Raw genomic sequence first — 20,791 nt, forward strand, 5'->3', positions numbered from 1 at the left:
TCTCTTAATTTGTATCTTTTTTGGTTGTAATAAATCAGTATGGATATGCTCTGTGAAGTTCTGTGAGCCATCAGCCTGCCATCTTATCTGCTGATCTTGGATTCATCAGGCTCCACAACCAGCAGCTTGCCATCTGACCTGTTGATTTTATGTTCATCCTGCAGCTATGCGAGTGAGTCAGGAGAAATCTCCACTCTGACATCTGACCCATGGACTTAGGACATGCCAACCTTTACAATGGCATGAGCCATTTCCTTGAGATAAATCTGTCTGTCTGTCTGTCTCTCTCTCTCTCCCCCTCTCTCTAAGGTTTCACTAGTTTTACTTCAACCTAACCCAGCCTAAGATACTGTTCCTTACCCATTTGGCCCCTTGCTTAGTGCACCTGGTCTAATTGGCTTGGACCTGAAGGCTGCTCTTGTGCCCAGGCTGGTGACCAGGCATGTGGATGCTTCCATTTTGTTAGCTACTTCCACAAGAAGCCATTGATAGTCTGGAAAAGGTGGCAGGTGGGCAGAAAGTCTATTCAGGAATCCTGGGAAATGGAGGTTCCTTATGGAGCCACAGATGATTGGTGGGAGATCCCTGGGCCATAAAAAGCTCACTGTGAGGAATATAGTGGGTAACCATGCAATCATCCCAAGAGATGGTACTATGGGCTGGGACAGGAGGGGCCACAGGCAAGGGTCGGAAAGAAGGAGGACCCTGGCAACTTTGGTCACAGACGTGACTCATCACCACCAACAAGTCAGCCAGGAAGGCAAGACACTGTTGAGGGACCAATGTTGGTCTTTAACACAAACAGAAAATAGTGGTCAGCAAGCCCAGAGGTATGGCCCTAGGCATAGGAAGTAGGCTTACAATGGAGGGCAATTGAGACCAATGCAAAGGTCAGGATGGGGAGAAGGAGGACTCATATTTAAGTATCTAATGTGTTGGGAATTGTGCTTGATTATGTATGCATTGTAGAATTTAATTTTCAGCATGACTTGATGTAGGGACTATATCTCCATTTTACAAATGATAAAACATCGGCAAAAAATATATATATAGATAGATAGATAGATAGGTAGATAGATAGAATGGCAGGCCCAGGAGTTAAGTTCAGATGTATCTAACTCCAAAGTTCAAATTTGTACCACTTAAACTTTCAGCCAGTTGCTTTCCTTCCTTATAAAAATGAGAAGGCTGGGTAAGATCAGCATCTTCCAAATTTGCATTTTTCAAGACCTACCTTCCTGACTTTTGTCACAGCTACCTTTTATCTGCCTTATTACTTATATGAAAGTTTTCCTTAAACAATCTCAATTTTTTGTTTTCAACTTAAAATATATTTTAGAAAGGAAAACATGAGATCACTATCATGAATAGAAATCAACATTACTTTTCATAAACAGAGATGTTATGAATTAAATTGTGTTCTCCCTTATGTGTTAGAATTCTAACCCCTATTCCTATGGATGTAATCCTATTTAAAAATAGGATTTTATTTGTTATGTTAATTAGATCATATCTGAGTAGGATGGGCTCTAAATCTAATCACTTCTAAGTTATAAAAAGAGTAGATTAAACAAAGAGACACATACACACCTTTGTCCCCCACCCTTGTCGGGACTTTACTTCACCAAACATAATGTCCTCCTTTAGTGATTGATCCTTCTTGATGACATACTCATCAGGGAAGAAAGATGTTGTGTGATGATGGTTTACAAGTCAAGGAACCTAGAAACACCCAGGACTACCAACAAGAGAGAATCAATACTGCAGAGACCGTGATGTGGACATCCAGCTTCCAGAAGTGAGAAAATAACCTTCTGTTCTGTAAAGCCATACACTTGTGGTATTTCTCTGACAGCACCATTAGGCAACTAAGACAGAGGGAAGCCATTAGAACAAATAGAGTGTAAACAGAAAATCCCTAAATTCCAGCTAGTTCCTGTTGTTACTTAAGGCTCTGATCTGAGACCTACCCCTCTCCCCGTTTGTTCAAAAGAAAGGACAGCAAGTATTGGCAAAGTGAGTGTAAAAAATATGCTAGTACTGAATTGAGACTTCACCTTTAATGCACTCAGAAGAATTCAAAGGAAAGTGAAAAGGGTCATTTTCTTGCTTTGAAGTTCATGTTTCTCCACATTGCAGCCATGTACCCCCTCATACTTGCTGATCACTAAGGATCCTCTTCTGTCCTCCACCCCAGGGCACCTGCCACATTGGTGGGAGCTGCCTAGATGTGCCCAGGGTTCCTACACCCCAGGCTCAGTGATTCCTGACCCTGAACAAGGAATTTCTTCTCCTTCTGACTCAAAAAATGACTGGGAAGTTTCTGTGGACAAGTCATTTAACCTCCTTTCCCCCACTTCTCTGAGAGAAATGTGGGCACCTCCAAGATATCCTTGCTGTCTCTGAAACCCATGACAAAAACTGCACTGCCTAGTCTGCAAGTCTGTGGTCCTGGACAGCAGGAGGCTGAGTATCTCATATAATGTGTACATGGTCCAGAAGTGACTTTGCCTCACCCTGGTGGGATAAAGCTCTGAGTGAGTAAACTTACTGCCATCAAGGAGATAAGGCAGACATTTTCAGCACTCAAGGTAGATCTTACATGCTGGTGGGAAATAGAAGCAGCTACTGAGAGGCAAGGGCACTAGCCAGAGGGCTCTACAGTGAGCCAGTATTTCAGATGGAAACAGGGGCATAGCAACGGTGTTGAGCACCTGGGGCAATCTCTAAGTTGTGCTCTCCCTCCCAATTTCAAGATGAATAGATGTTAGTAGGGGCACATCAGTAGAAATCCCTTTCCCCCTCTTATCTGGCTGTCTCAGTCAAGTGCCTTTCATATTTGTAGTGCCTTGGAATGTCATTCTGCACCTCATCTGGCACCCTTTTGGACTTGTGCCTGGGAACAAGTGCCCTCCTCTGTCCCCCTCATGATGTCCCCAGCTAGAGGACAGCTTTGTCTGGGTACCCACTTTACCTCAAGAAGGAATGAACACAATAGGTGCACATGTGTCCTCCTTGGAAGCACAGCGGGGTTGAAAAGAACACGGAGGAGCCTTGTTTCATTAAGCTTTACAGTGATGTTCTCTACTAAACTTACAAGGGAGCATTTTTATCACTAGAAGTGTGGATGTGTTTCAATAAACCCAGCTGTTATACCAGAAACATTGAAGCTGAGAATAAAAATTACTTTGAAAATCCTGTGGAAATGTGATTCTGATTCGAATCAGTGGCTCTAGTGCTTGAGCAGCAGGGGTCCTGAAGTGAGGGTCTCTCTGCTTTCCCCTCCCCAAGCATCATGCAGCCACACTTGGAGCCCACACTAATCACCTGCGGTTTGGTCTCCTCTTTGTCCTTGTAGTAGAAGAGCTGGTCCCCACGGAGCACAAACCAGCGTGGCTGCCAGTTCTTCATGATGCTCCTCTGCTTTTTCAGCCAGCCAGCCCTCAGTACAGGGCCCAGCCTGCGGGATCCAGGTGACCGTACTGGACTCCGGTTCTGCTCCCCCATCACCAGGCTTTTGGAGCGGGCTGGAACGAAGAACACACACAGTGGATGTGAGAGCCGGCAGCATCCTGGCTGCCCTGTGACCAATGCACAGGAGCTCAGACCAGCACACTTGGCCTCCTCACTCCTGGAGTCTGGAGGGACATTTGGTGATCTGTGCCTGTAGGCTACAGTCAAGGAAACAGCAAACATCAGCACTGCAGGAGCAGCAGCAGTTGAGTTTACCCACCTTGAGCAGATACACAGCCTGCCTGCCTGCCTGGTTAGCTTCTGCTCTGTCTCTGGGATCCCATGTTATTATTTACTTTCCAGCTATGTTCATCCATCCATCCATCCATCCATCCATCCATCCATCCACCACTTCATTCAGTCATTCAAGAATTCATTAATTTATTCACACAGCAAATATTTATGAAGTACCTACCATGTGCCAGGAATTCCTGGGTAGTGCAAATGGTTAACATATTCAGCTGCTAATTGAATGGCTGGAGGGTCAAGTCCACCCAGAGGCCCTTGGAAGAATGGCCTGGTGATCACTTCTGAAAAACCAGCAATTGAAAACCCTATAGAGCATAGTTCTACTCTGATACACATAGGGTCGCCAAGAATCAGAGTCAACTTAACAACCGGTGCTCTGTGCCAGGCACTAGGGATAAAACAGTGAAATAAGAAACAGATACAATCCCCTGTCATTGTGGCACTCACATAAGCAGGACTCTTGTTATTCAGGCCTGGAGGGGTGGCTCTATCTCAAGCTTCTCCATGGTATCTATGAAGCCTCCTCTGGAGGTGTCTTGTCTCTCTGTCCAGATCCCCCAAAGCCACCCTGATGCTTCCCTGGGACCAGCTCCTGGGGCAAAAATACTGGGCAGGATGGGATGCGACTGCAAGGCCTTCTGCTCCAGCTGTTTGCTATGATTTGTTGGAGACTCCCTGGTAGGGTCTTTTCTGAGTGCCTAGGAGCACCTCTGCCTTGCAGGCTCCCTCATTTCCCCAGCAGACCCTTGACTAGTGCTCTGCCATTGTTGGTGCTACCCTTCACAGGGATGACTGCCCTCACATGTCTCCTCCCTCTCCACTCCTTGTTTCTTCTCCTTCTCTCTCCTTTGTCCCAAGGAAAGCCCCTCTCATCTCCCCAGCCAGTGTCAAGTGTACTGTTACAGTGGTCATTCCAAAAAAATCAAACTCACTGCCATCAAGTTGATTCTGACTCATAGTGAACCCCTGTGGGTTTCCAAGGCTGTAAAACTTTATGGAAGCATTTTTCCTCCACAGAGTAGTTAGTGGGTTCGAACCACCAACTTTTGGTTAGCAAGCCTTAACCACTACACCACTAGAGTTCTTTGCAGTGCTCACTAAAAGTGGCCATTCTGGATTCTGGAGGAACAATTCTGAGTACAAATTCTGATTAAAATACATGGTCCCTGTGGTCCCTAGTTTTTGAATTGCACCTGTGATTGTGTTTGTGTTATTGTATGAGTGTATGTGTGTGTACACTCCTCCTGTTACACCAGTGATCACAGTTCCTTTAGCCTGGCTTGTCCTCTGCCCCTGCTTTCCTACTCACTTGGACCGTTGTTACATGTCTTGCCCATTAAATTCTAGTTTTGGCTGCATGGTGAGTTCCTATTTACCATTCAATACCCAACTCAAATAACCCCTCCTCCTGGGAAACTCCCTTCTGAATTTCCTCTGGACAATCTTCCCTCCCTACCAAGACACCTGGCCTGGTGGCTGGTAATCATCTGTGTAGTTGCCTTTCTGATCCACTAGATTGAGGGGTGGAAATGGGAGAAAATACCTCATCAGTTCTACCTGTGAAGCCAGCTGTGCTTTGGCACAGACAGGAAGTGTATTATTTCCATGCTTGACCCAAACCAGTAAAGGAGGATTGGCAATCCCTAAGAGCAGTGGGCTTTATTCAGAAACTCAGAAAGGAAGGCACCTCTGGGGACAAACTGGGATAGTCCGGGCTACATGCCTCATCTCTTCCTTCCAGGAAACCAGATCCAACGCTGAAGCCTGCCCACATCGCCACATGGGTGTGGAGTTCCAATTATTATCCCATCTACACGCTGATATACTTCCTGCTGGGCCTGGCCAAAACCATATTGCTGCAGATTAAACTATTTTCCCCTTTTTCTAATGGCTATCTATTCTCCCTGTGAATCAATGCACCACATGTTACCTAAAGATCCCTACGTTTCTGGGCATTTAGATTCTTTCCAATATTAGTTGTTTAATGAGACAGCAGGGCTCAGTTGAAGAAATATAGGCTTTAGACTAAGGTTGGGTCTGGATCCTGAGTTTGAGTATGGTTCATTACCAGCTCTGTGACCTCTGTGTGCCTCAGTCTGCTCGTCAGCAAGCTGGGCCTGTCTGGGATGATGATACCTGATCCTGCAGAGTGAATGACTTAAAGGAGGAGACACAGCCACACATGTCAGAGTGCTTGGCACTTACAACATTCCAGTGCCTGGTGACTCTGACAATGTTGATGATGATAGTCACAGATATCTTCTTTACTGAAGTGTCTATTTATGTCTTCTGACCATTTTTTAACTGGATAGTTTGACTTTTTGCTGTTGAGGTGTTAAATCTATAAAATTTAAAAGTCCCTTGTCAGGTATGTCATTGCCAAATATTTTCCCCCAATCTGTAAGTTTTCTTTTTACTCTTTTGAAGAAGTCTTTTGAAGCACATAAAAATTTAATTTTTGGAATGTCCCAATCATCTAGTTTATCTTCTGTTGTTTGTGCACTTTGAGTTATGCTTGAGAGTCCATTTATGCCATAAATTAGGGCCCCTAAATTTGTCCCCTATTTTTTCCTTGAGGAACTCTACACTTTTAGGTTTCACATTTAAGTCTTTGATCCATCTGGAGTTAGTTTTTGTGTATGGTGTGTGGTATGGATCTTATTTTATTTTTCTGCAAATAGATAACCTGACACACTCCTTTCCTTATTTTAAACCATGCAGTTTTGACAGCAATATTTGTTGAAGAGACTACATCTTCCCCATTTAATGGATTTTGGCACTTTGTCAGGCATTTGATTTCTTGGCTCCTGCTTCCATGGGCATTGCTTGTGATCTAAGTAAAATGAAATCCTTGACAAATTCAATACTTTCTCCATTCATGGTGAGATGCTTATTGGACCAATTTTGAGGATTTTTGTTTCTTTATGTTGAGATATAATCCATACTGAAGGCTGTAATCTTTGATCTTCATCTGTAAGTGCTTCCAGTCTTCTTCGTCAGCAAGGAAAGTTGTGTCATCTGCATATCATAGGTTGTTAATGAGTCTTCCTCAAATCTTTTTTTTTGTCACAAGCAATGCCCATGGACTTTTTTGTCCCATATAATTTTCTATGCTGATCTCGTTTTGCTTATGAATCATGTTATCACTTCCTTCTATTGTTTTAGTATTTACTGAATATTTATGCTGGTCCTCTTTTTTATTTTGATGTGAAGATTTGTCGTTTTTCCCATGCTGCTCTCATGATTCTTTCTTTGTCTTTGGTTTTGGTGAGTTTGATGATGATATGTCTTGGTGATTTTCTTTTGGGGTCTATCCTGTTTAGGGTTTGTTGGACTTCCTGAATGGATATATTCTCATCTTTCATCGTATCAGGGAAGTTCTCCTTCAACAAATCTTGGACAATTTCCTCAGTGGTTTCATTTTTCTCTTCCTATTCTGGAATTCCAATGACACGTAGATTACTCCTTTTGATGGCATCCCACATGAACCCTAGGCTTTCTTCATTTTGTTTTGATCTTTTTTCTGATTGATCCCTTTCCAAAGAAATATTCAGGTATTTGTCTTCAATCTTATTAATTCTGTCTTCCATTGTATCAATTCCACTCCTTTGCCCTTTCAATGTGTTATCTATTTCTGACAACTTATTATTAATCTTCTGGATTTCTATCTGTAGATTTAGAATCATTTCTAATTTTTCATTTATTTTGTCATTTTGTTCTTGTGTTGTCTTTCAAAATTGTTCTAGGGTTTTCTCTGTGGTTTCCTTGATCTGTCTCTCAATTCAACAAAGATATCTATATATAATTCTTTTGAATTCCTCATCGGGGAGTTCCAATGCTGTGTCTTCCTCAGGGATGTGTTTTGGGTCCATATCCTGGTCCCTCATTTCTCCTGCTTTATCTTGCTTCTTTGTGTGGACTATGATGCTCTGTTGTCTCCGAGGCATTGTGACGTTTTTGTGTTTATATTTAATTGGTGATTATATGTTGGAGTGGCTTGCCCACAATTTTTGTTTTCTTTGTTTTGTTTGTATGTTATCTATATAGGTAGGGTACTGGCTGGGCTCCTCTATTCACTAGTTGACAACAATTATACACTCACCACCTATCTCCTTTCCTTTGTCAGCCTCTTGTATGTCCTTGCTGACCCTGGCAAACAGAGCCTGTTCTTAAATCCCTGGAATCCAAATGAGAATGCTATCACTTTAAAATCCAAAATGGTTGCCACTTGTAAACATTCAAAATGGTTGCACCCTTGGTCACTTTAAATATCCAAAATGGCCACTGCTTGCAAACATTCAAAATGGCTGTACCCTCAGTCACTTTAAATATCCAAAATGGCTGCTGCTTGTAAACATTCAAAATGGTTGTGCCCTCAGTCACTTTAAATATCCAGAATGGCTGCCACATGTAAACAATAAAATGGCTGTGCTCTCCGGATAGCAGAAAGTCAACAGGTCAGGTTGTTGCCCTCTTTGCTGTTTCCCTTCCTAGTCATAGGCCACCAGAGCATTTGTCCCTGCAGCCCTTGGTGACTGGGACTGATGTTAGGTCAATTCTCAGGTACCAGCACCACTTGGAAATATTTATGCTGTTGGTCTCATCAGAGTAGCTGATGGTCTGCAGCTCCGACTGTCTCTGTACTCACTGTTTTCATTCAGGTTTTGCCACTAGTTGGTGCCTAATCCACTTCTGTATAGTTCCTTTCAGAGCTCAGGGTTCCAGGATTATCTTCTGTATCTCTGTCAATTGGTTTTTCTTTTCTTTGTTGAAGAGGGTCTGTGTCACTTGTCTTCCTATTCCTCCATCTTCCTGGAAGTCCTCTTCCTCCAATCTTGATGTTGTATTCTTTATCATACAATCCAGCTTCTCAGATTATTTGCTCAGTGTACAGATTGAATAAGTATGGTAAAAGAATACAGTACTGACACACACCTTTCCTGATTTTAAACCATGCAGTATTCCCTTGTTCTGTATGAACGACAGCCTCTTGGTTTATGTACACATTTTTTTATGAGCACAACTAAGTGTTCTGGAATTGCCATTCTTTGCAATATTATCCATAAAATTACTATGATCCACATAGTCAAACACCATTGCATAGTCAATAAAATGCAGGTAAACATCTTTCTGGTATTCTTTGCTTTCAGCCAAGATCCATCTGACATCAGCAATGATATCCTTCATTCTATATCCTCTTCTGAATCTGACCTGAATTTCTGGAAGTTCCCTATCAATGTACTGCTACAACCATTTTTGAGTTATCTTCCGCAAAATTGTACTTCTGTGTGATATTAATGATATTGTTTGATAATTTCTACATTCTGTTGGGTCACTTGTGTTTGGCATGAGCACCAACATGAATCTGTTCCAGTTGGTTGGCCAGGTAGATGTCTTCCATATTTTTTGGCATAAATGAGTAAGCACCTCCAGCGCTGCATCCATTTGTTGAAACAGATCAATGGGAATTTTGTCGATTCCTGGAGCCTCATTTTTTGCCAATTTCTTCAGTGCAGTTTGGATTTCTTCCTTCAGTATCATTGGTTCTTGATCATATATATGCTACCTCCTGAAATGGCTGAACATTTTTTGGTACAATAACTCTGCGTATTCCTTCCATCTTCTTTAGTTGCTTTCTGAATCATTCAATATTTTGCACATAGAATCTGTCAATATTGCAAGTTGAGGATTGAAATATTTTTCAGTTCTCTCAGCTTGAGAAATGCCTTTTGGTTTTCTAACTCCAAGTTTTTGCACATTTCATTATAATACTTTACTCTGTCTTCTTCAGCTACACTTTGAAATCTTCTGTTCAGCTCTTTTATTCCACCATTTCTTTCATTTGCTTTAGTTACTCTTTGTTGAAGAGCAAATTTCAGAGTCTTTTCTCACATCCATTTTGGTCTTTTTTTCTTTTTCTGACCTTTTGCTTTCTTCATATATGATGTTCTTGTTGTCACCTCGCAACTCATCTGGGCTTCAGTCATTGGTGGTCAGTGAGTTAAATCTATTTTTCAGCTGGTCTCTAAACTCTGGTAGGATATAATGAAGGTTGCATTTTGGCTCTCATGGACTTGTTTTCATTTTCTTCAGCTTCAACCTGAGTTTGCATATGAGCAATGATAGTCTGTTCCAGCATTAGCTCCTGGCCCTGTTCTGACCGGTGGTATTGACCTTCTCCATTGCTTCTTTCCACAGTTATATTTGATCTGATTTCTGTGTATTCTATCTGGTGAGGTCCACATATATAGTCACCATTTATGTTGCTGAAAAAGGTATTTGCAAATGAATGTCATTGTTCTTGCAAAATTCTATCATATGGTCTCCAGCGTCATTTCTTTTACCAAGGACATATTTTCCTACTACCGATAAATCTTCTTTGCTTCCAACTTTTGCATTCCAATCACCAGTAATTATAAATACATCTTGATCGCATGTTTGGTCAACTTCAGACTGCAGAAGTTGGTAACAATCTTCAGTTTCTTCATCTTTGGCTTTAGTGGTTGGTGGATAAATTTGAGTAGTAGTCATATTAACTAGTCTTCCTTGTAGGCATATGGGTATTATCCCATCACTGACAGCATTGCACTTCAGGACAGATCTTGAAATGTTGTTTTGGTGACACATGTGGGGCCATTCCTCTTCACTTCATCATTCCTGGCATAGTAGACCATATGACTGTCTGATTCAAAATGGCTAATGCCATTCCATTTCAGCTCACTAATGCCTAGAATATTGATCTTTATGCATTCCACTACATTTTTTACAACTTCCATTTTTCCTGGATTAATATTTTGTACTTTCCAAGTTCTGATTATAAATGAATATTTGCAGCTATTTCTTCTCATTTTAAGCATGACATGATCATTGTTGTTAGGTGCTGTTGAGTCAGCTCTGACTTGCAGTGACCCTATGTACAACAGAACAAAGCACTGCCCAGTCCTGTGTCAGCCTCACAATCCTTGCTATACCTGAGCCCATCACTGCAGCCACTGCATCAATCTATCTTGTTGAGGGCCTTCCCCTTTTTCATTGACCCTCCACTTTACCAAGTATGGTATCATTCTCCAGGGAATGGTCCCTTCTGACAACATGACCAAAGTAGGTGAGATGAAGTCTGGGCGCTTTTGCTTCCAAGGAGCATTCTAGCTGCACTTCTTTCAGGACAGATTTGTTAGTTCTTCTGGCAGTCCATGGTACTTTCAGTATTCTTCACCAACACCACAACTCAAAAGCATCAACTCTTCCTCAGTGTTCTTTATTCATTGTCCAGCTTTCAAAGACATATGAGGTGATTGAAAATACCATGGCTTGGGTTAGGTGCACCTTAGTCTTCAAAGAGACATATTTGCTTTTCAGCACTTGAAAGAAAGGTCTTTTGCAACAGATTTGCCCAGTAAAATACATCATCTCATTTCTTGACTGCTACTTCCATTGGTGTTGATTGCAGAACCAAGTAATATGACATCTTTGACAACTTCAATCTTTTCTCCATTTATCATGATGCTGCTTATTGGTCCAGTTGTGAGGATTTTCATTTTCTTTATGTTGAGATGTAATCCACACTGCAGACTGTAGTCTTTAATCTTCATCAATAAATGCTTCAAGTCACCTTCACTTTTAGCAAGCAAAGTTGTGTTGTCTGCATATGGAAGGTTGTTAATGAGTCTTCCTCCAATCCTGATGCCACACTCCTCTTCATATAGTCCATTTTCTTGGATTATTTGCTCAGCATACCAATTGAATAAACATGGTGAAAGAATACAACCCTGACACACTCCTTTCCTGATTTTAAACCATGCAGTATCCCCTTGTTCTGTTCAAACAGTAGCCTCCTGCTCCATGTACAGGTCCCTCATGAGTACAATTAAGTGTTCTGGAATTCCCATTCTTCTCAAAGTTATCCATAATTTGCTATGATCCACACAATCAAATGCTTTTGCATAGACAATAAAACACAAGTAAACATCTTTCTGGTATTTGTTGCTTTGAGCCAAGATCTGACATCAGCAATGATAGCCCTCATTCCACGTCCTCTTCTGAATCCAGCTTGCATTTCTGGAAGCTCCCTGTCAATATACTGTTGCAACCATTTTTAATTATCTCCAGTAAGATTTTACTTGCATGTGATATTAATGATATTGTTAGATAGTTTGCACATTCTGTGGGATCACCTTTCTTTGAAATGGGTACAAATATAGATCTCTTCCAGTCAGCTGGCCAGGTAGCTGTCTTCTGAATTTCTTGGCATAGACAAAGGAGCACTTCCAGTTCAGCATCAGTTTGTTGAAATATCTCAATGGGTATTCCATCAATTCCTGGAGCCTTGTTCTTTGCCAGTTCCTTCAGTGCAGCTTCTACTTCTTCCTTCAATACCATTGGTTCTTGATCATATGCCACCTCCTGAAATGGATGAAGATTGACCAGTTCTTTTTGGTACAGTGACTCTGTGTATTCTTTACATCTTCTTTTGATGTTTCCTGCATCATTCAATATTTTGCCCATAGAATATTTCAATATTCCAACTTAAGGCTTGAATTTTTCCTTCAGTTCTTTCAGCTTGAGAAATGCTGAGCATGTTCTTCCCTTCTAGTTTTCTAACTCCAGATCTTTGCACATTTCATTATAATAACTGACTTTGTTTTCTCGAGCTGTCTTTGAAATCTTCAGTTCAGCTCTTTTATCTTGTCATTTCTTCCATTTTCTTTAGTTACTCTTCATTCAGGGATAAGTTTCAGAGTCTCTTCTGACATCCATTTTGGTCTTTTTTTTCCTTTCTTGTCTTTTTAATGACCTTTTGCTTTCTTCATGGATGATATTCTTGATGTCATCTCACAGTTCCTCTGATTTTCGGTCACTGGTGTTCAGTGCATCAAATCTACTTCTTAGATGGTCTCTAAATTCAAGAGGGATGTAATCAAGGTCATATTTTGGCTCTTGTGGACTTCTTTTGTTTTTAACTTCAACTTGAACTTCCATATGTGCAGTTGATGGTTTGTTCCACAGTCAACTTCTGGCCTTGTTTTGACTGAAGATACTGAGCTTCTCCATCACCTCTTTCCACAGATGTAGTCAATTCCATGTACTCCATCTAGTGAAGTTCACATGTATAGCTGCCATTTATGTTGTTGTAAAAAGGTATTTGCAATGAATAAGTCGCTGGTCTTGCAAAATTCTACCATGGGATCTCCAATATCATTTCTATCACTAAGGCCATATTTTCCAACTACTGGTGATTCTTCTTTGTTTCCAACTTTTGCATTCCCATCACCAGTGATAATCAACACATCTTGATTGCATGTTTGGTCCATTTCAGACTGCAGAAATTGGTAAAAGTCTTCAATTTCCTCCTCTTTGGCTTGGGTGGTTGGTGCAAAAATTTGGATAACAGTAATATAAATTGGTCTTCCTTCTAGTTGTAAGGATATTATGCTATCACTGACAGAATTGTTCTTCAGGATAGACCTTGAAATATTCTTTGTGATGATGAATGCCATGCCTCCTCTTCAATTTGCTATTCCCAGTATAGTAGATCATATGGTCGTCTGATTCAAAATGGCCAAAACCAATCATTTTAGCTCACTAATAATAGGAGCTCTGGTAGCATAGTGCCTAAGACACTTGACTGCTAACCAAAAGGCTGGCGGTTTAAACCCACCAGTCACTCCTCAGAAGGAAGATGGGGCAATCTACTTCAGTAGTGATACTTCCTCAGAAACCTAAGGAGAGGTCGCCATGAGTCGGATCTGACTCGATGGCACATAACAACAACAACAACATGGGGCTAGAAGATGAGTCCCCTAGATTGGAAGAAACTCAAAATACACAGTGGCTGCAACAACAAATGTGATACACTAATAATTGTGAAGATGGCACAGGACTGGGCAAATTTTTTGTTTTATATAGGGTCAGGGCTGACTCAATGATAAGTAGCACCACCACCAATTCCTAGGATTCCCAGGGCACATTATCTTGCATTTCCTCCTCCCCACTGCTGCTCACTCTCAGTCTCACTTGAGGTGTCTCCTCATTGTCCAGGCCTCTTCACACTGAGTCCGCAGGGGCCAGTCCTGGGACCTCAGTTTCATCCCACACACAGTCTTTATGATGTTATCTAATCTCATGGACTTAAACACCACCTGTGTGCAGAAGACCCTAGTTAAGAGCCCTCTCCTGACCACGAGACCTATATATCACATGGTCAACCTCATTCCTCTACTTGGATGTCCAAGGAGTAAGTCTAACTTAACATTTCCAAAGTTGAACAATTGGTCCTTTCCTGCCTGAAATATGATCCTTCCATGATCTTCCCCCTTTCAGTGAATGGAGACACTGTGCTGCCAGCATTTCTCACCTGATTGATGCATGAGCCTTTTTAACAGTCTCCCTGCTCTGCTACCCCTGCTATATAGTCTCTTCTCAGAAGGGCAGCCAAAGGGAGTTTATAAAGGTTGACATTTATCCATGTTGCTCTTTATGAAAACCTTGCATGACTCCCCATCTCACTCAATGTGAAAGTCAGAGCCATCACTATGGCCTAGGAGGGTCCACATAATCTGGCCACATGTTTTCTTGGATCTCCTCTTGCATCCCTAGTCTGGCCACACTGGCCTCTGCTGTTATACAAACACACCAGACCTGTGCCCACCTGCTGCTCCCTCTGCTTGTAGTCACTTCCCCTGACACCCCAAGGCTTACTTTCCCACTCCTTTAACTCTACATTTAAATGTCATTTTCTCAATAAAGACTTTTCAGACCATGCTTTTAAAAATGCAACCCCAGACCTCCAATCATCATTTCCTGCTTTAAAATTCACTTAAATTCTATTACAGAGTGGAGGAAAGCAAGTTGCAGAAAAATTCATAAAACATAAAAGTATATAAAAAGTAATGAAAAACAGAAATCTCAAAAAGCAACATCATAGTGAATTCTTAGTGGGCACATATATTTGCTTAAATGAAAGCTGGGGAGGAACCTGTCACACTTATGACAGTGATGATATCTGTGAAGGGGAGGGCAGACCTGAAATATTGTACATTTTTATAAAGGGAATACATTTGACTGCTAACCAGAAGGCTGGAAGTTCAAACCCAGCAGCCACTCCTTGGAAGGAAGACTGGGCAATTTACTTCCATAGTGATATTGCCTCAGAAACCCAAAGAGGGGTTGCTATGAGTTGGATCTGACTCGAAGGCAGTGAGGGTTGGTTTTTTTTTTTTTTTTTTTTAATGTAAAATGAAAGAGCTGTTTTGGAATGGAGATCCAAAGTAGTAATTAAAATGTCCATTAATCTGGGAAATGTGTGTGAGTACTTCTCTGTGACATGAACCGTGCTGGGCACCAGAACACAAGGAATAAGACAGACAGAGTCTCTGCTTGCAGAAGGCATCCAGGCTGGTGGGAGAGTCCAATATGAAACACATTACTACACAACAGAAAGATGAGGCTTGTATAGCATGGTCAGGTCTTGAAAGATGGTCTGTGTCCATTTGTGCCCCACATCCAGGGTACACAGGAAGCTACTATATGCATGCCAGGTCCTTAACTATAGGTGAGTACTTCTGGCCTCTAGTGAGCACAGATCTGATTCAAGCCTGTTCCACATTCCCTCCCCACTCCTGGCACTGATGAGGGCTGAAGAAGTGCATGCTGATCATTTCAGAGAGGCAGGGGCAAGCACAAATGGCATCTGATGAAGTTCAGACATTGCTCTGAGACCTGAATCAAAGATACCTTATATGGCGGGTAATGTGGAAGCCTCCCCAAATTACCTTGGATCCCTTTTTCCTGCTTTTGTGCACCCTAACACTTCACTCTCATCTATCAGTTGGTTGCATGATAGATGTGGCTTGCACATTGCTGTGATGCTGGATGCTATGCCACTGATATTTCAAATAATAGCAAAGTCATCCAGGGTAGACAGATTTCAGTGGAGCTTCCAGATTAAGACATATTGGGAAGAAGAACCTCATGATCTACTTCTGAAAAATTAGCCACTGGAAACCTTATGGATGGCAACAGAATACTGCCTGATACACTGCTGGAAGATGAGCCCCTTAGGTTGGAAGACCTGGATATATGACCAAGGAAGACCTGCCTCCTCAAAGTAGAGTCAACTTTAGTGACGTGGATGGAATAAAGCTTTTGGGACCTTCGTTTGCTGATGTGGCACAACTTACAATGAGAAGCCGTAAACCTCCATTAGTAAAAGAATGTGGAATGTATGGCTTATGATTCAAAGGAAATTGAAAGTTGTAAAAAATGAAACTGAACATATAAAGATCAATATCCTAGGCATTAGTGAGCTGAAATGGACTGGTATTGGCCATTTTGAATTGAACTATCATATGGTCCTGTGTTAGACTGTGTTCTCTAGAGAAACAAAACCAGTAAAACTTATATATATAAAGAGAAATTTATCTTAGGAAAATGGCTCACACACTTATAGAAGCTAGAAAGTCCAAAGTTCTTGGATCAAACGTCAAGCTAGAGGCTTTTCCCAACTCACGAATCTATAGGGGCTGAGGAGCTCAAGGTTGGCAGGCAGTATACTAGCTGTTGATGCCAATGAATAATGAATCCAAGATCTCCAGGCTGAATGGTGGATTGTTCGCTCACAGACAACTGTAGGAAGTCCAACAAAATCCTGATCCACGGAAGAGTGTCTCCTTTCCCAGGATGTCCATAAATATATTGGAAGCAGGCCACACCTCTAGGGAAACTCCTGTTCAACAGACTGGCTGCTCAAAACATATGTATCTGATCCCATCACTGGAACAACCCACATCACAATAGCTTCAACCACATAGAATTGTGGTCCAACCAAGTTGACACACAATTCCAACTATCATAGGTCCACTATGAAGGAAGCAACAAATTGAAGAGGAATGGTGTCACATTAATCATCAAAAAATTTTCACAATCCTGAAATTTTATGCTGTCAATGATAAGATGATATCCATATGCCTATAGAAAAGACCAGTTAATATAACTCACTCAAATTTACACATGAGTCATTAACACCAAAGATGAAGGAACTGAAGATTTTTACCAACTTCCATAGTCTGAAATTGATCACACATGCAACAATGACACATTGATAATTACTGGTGATTGGAAAGGACCTTGCTGGTTGGAATGCACAGGAATGAAAGCAACTATATCTGTGAAAAGAGATAATGGAGAAACTCAATATCATCAGTTGGAACAAGGACAGAGACTAATTACAGAACAGATCATCAGTTGCTCAAATGCAAATTCAAACTGGAGCTGAAGAAAATTAACACAAATCCATGAGAGCCAAAGTACAACCTTGAGTATATCCCACCTGTTTAGAGACCATGTCAAGAATAGATCTGACATATTAAACACTGACAAATGAAGATCAGACAAGTTGTGGGATGGCAGCAAGGATGTGAAGAAAGACAGGAAAGGAAAATAAAAAGACCAAAATGGATGTCAGAAGAGACTATAAAATTTGCTTTTGAACATGGAGTAGTCAAAGCATAAGGTAGAAATGATGAAGTAAAAGAGTTGATTAGATTTCAAAGAGTAACATAAGAAAACAAAGTGAAGTATTGAAATGTGTATAGACCTGGAGTTAGAAAACCAAAAGGGAAAAACCTACTCATCAATTCTCAAGCTGAAAGAACTGAAGAAAAAATTCAAGGCTCAAGCCGCAATACTGAAGGATTCTATGGGCAAAATATTGAACAACACAGAAAGCACAAAAGAAGGTGGAAAGAATACACAGGTTACTGTAGCAAAAATAATTCCTTGACAATCAAACATTTCAGGAAGTAACGCATGATTTAAAACTGATGGCACTGAAGGAAGGTAGTCCAAACCGCACTGAAGGAACTGGCAAAAAAATAAGGCTCCAGGAATTGATGCCATGCCCACTGAGATGTGCTACCTGATCAACCAGCTGGAACAGATTCATTTTATCTCATTCCAAAGAAAGATGATTCAACAGAATGTGGAAATGATCAAACAGTAACATTAGTATCACATGCAAGCAAAATTTTGCTGAAGATAATACAAAGAGGGTTGCAACATTACATTGACAGGGAACTGCCAGAAATTCAAACTGGATTCAGAAGAGGATGTGGAATGAGGGATGTCACTGTTTACGTCAGATGGATCTGGGCTGAAAGCAAAGAATACCAAAAAGATGTTCACGTGTGTTTTATTGACTATGCAAAGGCTTTCAACTGTGTGGATCATAACAAATTATGGATAATATTGTGAAGAATGGGAATTCCAGAACATTTAACGGTGTTCGTGAAGAACTTGTACATAGACCAAGAGGCTGTTGTTTGAACAGAGCAAGGTTTAAAAATCATGCATGGTTTAAATCAGGAAGGATGTGGGTCAGGATTGTATCTTTTCACCATACTTATTCAATCTGTATGCTGAGCAACTAATCCGAAAAGCTGGACTATATGAAGAGGAATGCAGCATCAGGACTGGAGGAAGACTCATCAACAATCTGCAATATGCAGATGACACAACGTTGCTTGCTGAAAGTGAATACAACTTGAAACATTTACTGATGAAGATAAAAAAAAAATACAGTCTTCAGTAAGGATAAGACATTAACATAAAGAAAGCTAAAATCCTCACAACTGGACCAATAAGCAACATCATGATTGAAGTTGTGGGGGATTTCATTTTACTTGGATCCATAATCAACACCTATGGAAGCAGCAGTCAAGAAATCAGACATCATATTGAACTGGGCAAATTTGGTACAAGGGTTTAAAGGGACCCCTTCAAAGTGTTAAAAAGCAAAGATATCACTTTGAAGAGGTAGGTGTGCCTAACCCAAGCCATGGTATTTTCAATAGCATGCATTTGAATTATGGTGTTGGTGAAAATATTGAATACAACATGATAGCCAGAAGAACGAACAAATCTGTCTTGGAGGAAGTACAGCCAGAATGCTCCTTAGAAGTGAGGATAGTGAGACTTCATCTTGCTTACTTTAGCTATGTCATCAGAAAGGACCAATCAATGGAGAAGGACATCATGCTTGGTAAAGCTGAGGGTCAGCCAAAAGGAGGAAGATCCTAAATGAGATGGATCGACACAGTGGCTGCAACAATGAGCTCAAATACAACAATTGTGAGCATGGTGCTGGAGTGGGCAATGTTTCTTTCTGTTGTGCATGGGGTCATTATGAGTCAGAATCAACTCGACGGCACCTAACAACAGCAAAAAGAGAAAAAAAAAAAAAAAAACCCACTTCAGTCTGCTTTACTTCCAAAAGCATACTCCCTGGTCTACTACCTGTCTGCTAGTTTGTTGGATGGTGGTGGCTTGCATGTGGCTATGATGCTATGTCCCTAGTATTTCAAACACCAGCAGGGTCACCCATGGTGGACAGGCTTCACTGGGGCTTCCAGACTAAGGCAGACCAGGTAAAAAGGACTGGCAATCCACTTCCAAAAGTTCTCCAGTGAAAACTCTATGGATCCCAACAGAACACTATCCTATATAGTGTTGGAAAATGAGCTCCGTAGGTTGGAAGGAAATAAAAATACACAGTGGCAGCAACAATGGGCTCAAGTATATCAACAATCATGAAGATGGCATAGGACCGGGCAACAGTTTGTTCTGTTGTACATAAAGTTGCTGAGTCTGGAATCAACTTGACAGTAGCTGTGTACCGGTCTGTTTGTCTCTGTGTGTCTGTCTATCTATTTATCTACCTACCTACCCTACCTATCATCTACCCTGTGATAGTTTGTGTGTGTGTGTGTGTGTGTGTATGCTTTATGTGCAAGTTTACAGAGCAGAGTTTGTTTTACATTCAACATTTCATGTACATTTGGTTTCATTCCCCAACCACCACCCCCCAACCTTAACCCTATCTCCTCCCCTCCCTTCCCAGTAACCCCCCCACCCATTCCCTTCATAGTTATGCACTCCTGTTTGTCCTGCATTTCCTCCATGCACATGTTGCCCCTCTGGTGTCCTGTGGTCAATCGCTCCCAGGGATGCATCTCCATAGAGAATGTGGGTGCATCACCCTGGGTTAGGTGCTCTGCATATACATCTTACTTTCTATTGGGCTGAGAGCCAGCCTCTGGGAATGAGTTTTATTCCAGGCCCAAAGTATATCCCAGGGCCTAGTGTTGGGGGTCCCACCAGACTCCATCCGACCAGTAATTCTGGCCCTTACTGTATTTTTGGATTTTGTTCCATGTTTTTCCTCTCACTCTACCCAGGATCTCCAGTTTTGATCCTTTCCTAAGTGGTTGGCATTGGTAGCCGGGCACCATCTAGTTCTTCTGGTTTTGAGGTCCATCATTTCCTAGGGCTGATTGCTTCCAAATGCCCTTGGTTTTTTGCACTCTTCTTTTCTTCTGACGATAGACCATTAGCTGCTTCTTAGATAGCTGCTTGGAAGCTTTTAAGACCCCAGTGAGTACTCATCAATGTAGGTTACGGAACAAGATTTTTATGTATTTTGTTGTGCCAGTTGAATCTGGTGTCCCCCAATACTGTGGTCTTGAGTCGGTCGGTAGATCTACTGGATCTCTCTGCCACAGTGTCTGGCTGTCTGTAAGTAATTGCTCTATGTCTGTCTTCTGTTGTTTCTGTGAGAACTGTGGGTATTTTGTATCACTGGTATCTGTACAAGATTAGCCTCAGCTGAATCTATCCTTGGTCTAGAGTATAATCTTGTTCACTGACCCCCACCTAATCTTCTCAGATGTTTATGTGTTTATCTTTAGCCTGGTGTTTGGTGTTAATGGTAATGCAGTATTGTGAATATACTGGAATTAGCCTATGTTGTCTGTATCTTATGTGCACAATTCGGTGTCCTCCCTTTCCCTAATGTTATCATGGTGGTCACAGACTCTTTCCATACCATCCCCCCCTTGCCCACCTCAGCATGTGGCCCCCAATTAGCCTGAAATTATTCCCTCCTTGTGGTAGTTCAGTTTGTGTGTCAACTTGGCTGGGCCTGGTTGAGTGGCTGGGCAGCTGGATGTAGTATTCCCCATGATGAGACTGGTAA

The 20,791-nt window shown here is 41.5% G+C and overlaps 1 protein-coding gene across 1 annotated transcript in view; it reads right to left on the bottom strand.

The window, feature by feature from the left end:
• Positions 1-20,791, bottom strand: part of ARHGAP22 (Rho GTPase activating protein 22) — a 430,840-nt gene that overhangs the window by 320,988 nt on the left and 89,061 nt on the right. The window contains exon 2 of the mRNA XM_042780657.1: positions 3,328-3,527. Coding sequence (XP_042636591.1) covers positions 3,328-3,527 — 200 coding nt within the window. The remainder of the gene's footprint in view (positions 1-3,327; positions 3,528-20,791) is intronic.

Source organism: Orycteropus afer, unplaced genomic scaffold (assembly GCF_000298275.1).
Source record: "Orycteropus afer afer isolate SDZICR_OR568_19922 unplaced genomic scaffold, OryAfe1.0 scaffold00052, whole genome shotgun sequence".
NCBI classification, from domain to species: domain Eukaryota; kingdom Metazoa; phylum Chordata; class Mammalia; order Tubulidentata; family Orycteropodidae; genus Orycteropus; species Orycteropus afer.